The 6,000-nt window shown below is 53.5% G+C and overlaps 1 protein-coding gene across 3 annotated transcripts in view; it reads right to left on the reverse strand.

Moving 5' to 3' along the window:
* Window positions 1-5,046, reverse strand: part of AZIN2 (antizyme inhibitor 2) — a 42,895-nt gene extending 37,849 nt beyond the window's left edge. Inside the window, exons 1-2 of one of the 3 annotated variants that reach the window (XM_032388484.1) lie at window positions 2,047-2,182; window positions 1,198-1,370 (exon numbers count right to left, since the gene is read on the reverse strand). In XM_032388484.1, the coding sequence (XP_032244375.1) occupies window positions 1,198-1,302 (105 nt within the window). In that variant the 5' untranslated portion in view covers window positions 1,303-1,370; window positions 2,047-2,182. Of the gene's footprint in view, window positions 1-1,197; window positions 1,371-2,046; window positions 2,375-4,881 lie in introns of those variants that run through there. The other 2 variants (XM_032388495.1, XM_032388479.1) reach the window with 2 other exon arrangements.
* Window positions 5,047-6,000: the final 954 nt, after the last annotated feature.

The raw sequence follows: 6,000 nt of genomic DNA on the forward strand, positions 1-6,000 counted from the left end.
ATAAAGCCGTTAACTCTGCCTTTAATGCTCTCACTGCATTTTGCACATGCTTTCAAAGAATCGGAACTTTATATACATTCATCTTCTCCAGAAAAAGATAGATTCCTTGCAGGCCAAAGCTATGGCCTGCCGCCCACGGCCTTCCACACGTAGGCGCTCGCTGAAGCCTTGCGTGAGTCCCACCGCCACTGCGACCCATGCCCGTGAGCAACCGGTCATCACAGATTTGCTCAGGGCAAAACATGTACGAGGCTCTGGGTGAGACAGCATTACTTCAACCCTCGCTGGAACTGTTTCCCTTTTATGCTACACTTCTTTTTACTGAAGCCCACTTGGTGTCTGACATGATGCTAAGGGACAGAGCTGACCAGAGAGGGCTCCAGCCCTGAAGGGGCTTGGGTCTTGAAGACAGCCAACGCTTTGAGCAATGACAGGCCCATTCAATAAATGCTCCGCGGGAGTTCCTCCACAAGGCAGTGGAGGCCACAGAGAAAAGGAAATACAAAATCAGCCTGGGAGATTAGGACAAAGTGACACTGATGAGTAATGAGGAAGGACAGAAATAGGTAAGGGCGAGAGAGGCCGGCAGAAGGGCATTCCAGGCAGAGGGAACAGCCTGGGCAGAGGGGTGATAACAGCACATGGTGTCATCGGGAAACAGAGCGGTCGTTTGGTCGGCTCCCACGGAGCATGGTCCGCTGTGGGCAAAGCCGGGAGCGGGGCTGTGAAGGCAGAGCTCGGGCTTGACCCTGCAGGCGGTGGGGGACCGCCAGACAATTCTGAGCTTGAGCATGGCTGTGATGGAGTCGGAGCCGGTGGGATGAGGCAGGGAGGAGGTCAGTGGGCCCCTCGAGAGATGAGGTCTGAACTACAAAGCCAGGGCTGGGCAGAGCACCCCGGCAGGTGGTGTAAGGAGCTTGGTGGTGCCCTGATGACAGGGGGAAGCCGGACTCCCAGGTTTCTGACCTAGAGGGCTGGGTAGATAGTGGTGGTGCTGTTCATCAGGGCAGGGCAGGCAGGAAGGACAAAGTTTGGGGCAAAAACAAGGAAATGGGGGTCAAATGAGCCCGTCTCTGGCCAACAGCAAGGACTGAACGCCAAATATGAAGGAAGATGAGGGCCACAGGGGTCCTTCCAGAGAAGGCAGCTGGGCCTGCACAGGGAACAAGAGACCCACCCCCACTCCCAGTCCCTCACCGCGGTGGCCTGTGAGGCCCCCAGAGTGAGCTCCTCCAACAGGTCTCGGGTGCTGAAGCCCTCCTCCACCATCACAAAGTCTGTTTTGCTCAAGTAGCCAGCCATGCCGAGGAGGAGGAGCCGATGGGCTGGATGAAGCCGCCGCCAGGCCGCCTTAGAAAGTATGCAACACACTGCGGGGGAAGGGGGTGGGTAAAGTGAGGGGGCCGGCTGGGGGGGCTGCCCTCCGCTGCCCCTCTGACCTCCCCAAGCCGGGGCGCCCAGTCCTGACACACCCCGCCGCCAGCACAAGCCTGGGGAGTTTAGGTCCCCTGGGAAGGGTGGGGACGACCAGGAATCTTGCCTGGGACAAGGCATAACATGCCTAAGATGTCACTGCCTCTCCGAGCCTCAGTTTCCCCATCTATAAAATGGATGGATTATTTTGGAGATCCTTTCCAGTTATGAAATTCGGGTTTTAGCAAAAAGGGAAAGAACGAGAGGGAGCAGGAAAGCCAAGAAGCTCGGGTGGGGAAGTTTTCAGGGGACACTCAGTCTTGACCACGCCCAACTAAAAAGGCTGGGAGTGGCCCCACCAAGGAGTCTCAGCCCCAGAGCAGGAGTTTAGGTTCGAGTCCGCCCCCGCTCCGTGACCTTGGGTACGCCCTGTCCCCTCTCCGAGCCTCAGTTTCACCATTTGTAAATGGGGGGGGGGGGGGCAGGTCCTGACGTGCTAGGATTCTAAGCGTGCATGGGGCCACATGGTGGGTAGGGGTTGTGGGCTCCCGGGCGGGAACCGAAGGCTGAGGTTCTGCCGGGGTGAGCCTTCCCGAGTGCAGGGCCGAGGACCCGCCCCCCACACCCCCTTACCAAGCCCCGTCCTCCTTCGCGGGGGCCAGAGCCAGGCGCGCTGCTAGGGGGGGTCGCCGGTGACCTCGAAACTTGTGCAACACCCCAAGGAGGAGTGGCAGTTGCGGAGCCGAGGCTCCTGCTGAGAGGAGGCAAGGGGGCCGGGGGGCAGGTCAGCACTGGAGCCGAGGGCGCCTGCCCCCGGAGGCTCCCCGAGCCACTCCCCGCACTCGCCTTAAAACGCATTTACACGGCTTCGGCCCATAGGTCTCCCCAGCGAGTGAATCGGATCCTCGGCGCCTCCGCTCGCCCGCTCCCCCTGGCTCGGGCCCCGCGGCCTGCGCCCCGCCCGCCCAGCAGCCACCGACCCCACGCCCCGCCTGCCGCCTGCCGCCCGCTTATATAAGCCCCGCCCAGGCCCCGCCCCTGGCGCCCAGGCCCCGCCCCGCTCCGTAGCCCTGGCAACCGGGTGCCGCCACCCCATTGGTCGATTCCGACATAAAGCATTCAGCTCTGCCACCCTGCTCGGCAAACCTGAGTAAGCTTCAATCTTCCCAGCCCGGCGGGCTCCACTGCTACCCCACACCGTGAAGTGGGACCTGCAGAGCCGCCGCCTCAGAATCCCGAGCGCCTACACGCTGGGAAGCTCAGCTCCTGGATCTTGCATCTTAGCGAGCGGGCAGGAAGCCAGGAGGTTTCCTGTTTGCTCTGGGAAATCTTCTCTGACTACCTCCTCTCCCGGGTGCCTCTCACCTCTACTCTGGTGATCTGCTCATTCCATCCCTCAAAGCCCATGTCAAATGTCATCTCCTTCTGTTACTTTTCTAATAAAATCCTTCTTATTTAATTACCTCTCCCAGCATCTTCTCTGATTCCTCCAACTCAAAACCCAGCTAAAATGTCTTCAGAGATGTGACTTTCCCAGCTCAGGGCAATCTTTCCCTTCATCCCACCTTCTGAATGGGGCAAACTCCTACTCACCTTCAAATAAAATGTCTCCTCCAAGGCGCATTCTCTGACTTCCTCAACTCAAAGCATTTTTTCTCTTCTACACCTGACAAACTCCTCCTGCTCACCTATCAAAGTACAGTATAATGTCACCTTCCCTGTCGAGCGTCCCATGACTTTCCTAGCCTGGAGGGACAATGGAACTCACAGCAGTTATATCTGTGTGGACTCCTCACTCATTTGGCTCTTGTTACCCAGAGCAGGAGATTCCTGTTGTTGCTTTACACCTCTTGTTTGGTTACACTTCCCAGCTATTTTGTGAGCTCCCAAGGGCAGGAACTGAGTGCCTGACTCCTCAGAGTGCCCAGTGCCTGGCTGAAGAAGATTCAGTATGTGTGTTACTCAAAAGCTAATCCAAAAGTTCATCTGAAACAGTGATTGTACATGAATAGCTAAGACATCTTAGAAAAAAAAAAAAAGAAGAAGAAGAAAGAAAGAGGATTTCTTCGACCAGATATCAAAATATTTTATAAAGCTATGGTCTTTAAGATTTTTTTTTTTTTTTTTTTTTTTGAGAGAGAGAGAGAGAGAAACAGCATGAGAGGGGATAGGGTCAGAGGGAGAAGCAGGCTCCCCGCTGAGCAGGGAGCCTGATGCGGGACTCGATTCCAGGACCCCGGGATCATGACCTGAGCCGAAGGCAGACGCTTAACCAACTGAGCCACCCAGGCGCCCAAAGCTATGGTCTTTAAACCATCATGGTGCTCTGCAGGAAGAGACGGCAGTAAAACAGAACAGAATCTAGAATAGTCTCATGCATATTGGAGAATTTGATAGGTAATGGGGGCAGCATTTCAAATCCGTGGGGCCAAAGAGCTCTTTAGTCTAACATATGTGTTTATGTTCTCTGTCGGGCTGTAGGCTTCTTGGAAGCTGGAGGCATTTCTTATCCTGCCTCAGTATCTCCCTAGGGCATTGTGCGCAACCTAATCGGAAGGTGCTTAGCATATATATGGTGTAGACCATGAGAGTATGGAAGATCCATTTTCTGCTCCCCACTCAGCCTGGCCACATGACTGCTGGGTGTCCTTGGTTGGGTCATCCTGCTTCGACCAAGGTTCCCTCTGCCTGGCTTGGTTTCTCCGCTGTGAACTGAGAGGGTTCAGACTGAATGAATTCTCTAGGCCCTTCTGCCTGGAAACTTCTTGCTTTCTATGCATTGGAGCACCCTTTCAGGGGCAGTCCGCTTTACAGGATGGGTCATTGCAGGTCCTGGCAGGTCCATGCTTTGAGAGATTTGTAGTCATTTGCACCATAATATGAATTATGACTGAGGTCTTCCTGAGACCAAACATCTACTGATTAGGAGGGGGTAGACCGACATAGCTATGGCAGAAACCTCAAAGGGAGCCCTCAAGAAAAAGATGACAGTAAGAGAAGAGTAGGGGCACTCAAAAAAACTGGCTCTATTTTTTTTTAATTATTCTTTGAGCTAGCTGTATTTGGATGCCATGGTCTAAGTCCACCTCACTAGCTTTTTTCATCACCTGGTACATAGTTAAGTGCATAGTGGGGCCCATTCAGTATTCTTACTGAATGAATCAAAAAAGGTAAGAAGGAACAAGCCTGAATCTACTCTGTACATTTGTAATTTGTCAAGGGTTAGTAGTCAGAGCAGAAGAATCTGTAACCCTGCACTGCATACAGATTTATCTTTTTCCCTCCTGGGTATGTGATGTCACTGAATCTCCATGACAACCCTATGTCATAGGGGCTATAATTGTTCCCATTTTAGAGATGACGAATCTGAAACTCAGAGAAGTTTGGTAACCTGCCCAGGGTTACATAGCAAGTAAAGGGGGAGCCCGGATTTAAACCCATCCGTCCCAATTCAGCCTTTATGCTTACCTGCCAGCCGGTGCCTGAGCGTTTGGGCCCCAGCTCAACAAAAGTCACGCAGTCATGCTGCTGGCATCCAGACCAGAGGCTGGTGACTCCTCTCCCGACAGTATCAAGTACCGCTGTTACCCATGCACAGCCCTCAGAAACACGCTGCTGAAGCAGAACAAAGAGCCTCTCATCTCTGCCAGGATCGTGTCAGGCAATTTCAACCCATTCTTCCTAAACCAATCATAATTACGGTCACAACCACCGCCAAAATATAAATGCCTTACGTGTGTGAGAACTGGAGAGTTTACAAAATACTTTCTGGTTCATCATGTCATTCAGGCTTCCCAGTGCTTCACGGGATTGGACATCGGCTCAGTTTAGGCTTGGCTGAGGAAAATAAAAGGTCAAAACTCACAAAGCGGGACGCCTGGGTGGCTCAGTTGGTTGAGCGTCTGCCTTTGGCTCAGGTCATGATCCCAGGGTCCTGGCATCGAGTCCCGCATGGGGCTCCTTGCTCAGCGGGGAGTCGGCTTCTCCCTCTGCCCCTCCCCCCATACTCGCTCTCTCGCTCTCTTTCTCCCTCTCTCTCTCTCTCCCGAAAAAATAAATAAATAAAATATTTTTTAAGAAAATATTTTATTTATTTAAGAGAGAGAGAGCAGAGCAAGAGAGAGAACACGGGCAGGGAGGAGGGGCAAGGGGAGAGGCAGAAGGAGAGGGAGAAGCAGGCTCCCCGCTGAGCAGGGAGCCAAGTGGACTGGATCCCAGGACGCTGATATCATGACCTGAGCCGAAGGCAGACGCTTAACTGACTGAGCCACCCAGGCACCCCTATTAGTCCCATGTTACAGATGAGAAAATTGAGGTTAAATCCTTTGTCTAAGGTCACACGGCTAGTGAGTAACAGAGCTGGGACTTAACAACTCTGGTCTGGCAAATTTGATGCCTATGAAATTGGCCCCGGGAATGGGGCAGGAAGCCAGAACAAAGAAGGCAAAGACCAGGCCAAGAGCAAACAACAGGAGACCCAAGAGAGGCTGGGACTGAGAGTCAGACACAAGATGAACTGGCAGAAAGGGCACGAACTGCAAACTCCCAGGAGGCATCAGTGAGATGGAGACTCTGAAGCAAGCAGAA

The sequence above is a fragment of the Phoca vitulina genome, unplaced genomic scaffold, assembly GCF_004348235.1.
Source record: "Phoca vitulina isolate PV1807 unplaced genomic scaffold, GSC_HSeal_1.0 scaffold2, whole genome shotgun sequence".
In the NCBI taxonomy this organism is placed as follows: domain Eukaryota; kingdom Metazoa; phylum Chordata; class Mammalia; order Carnivora; family Phocidae; genus Phoca; species Phoca vitulina.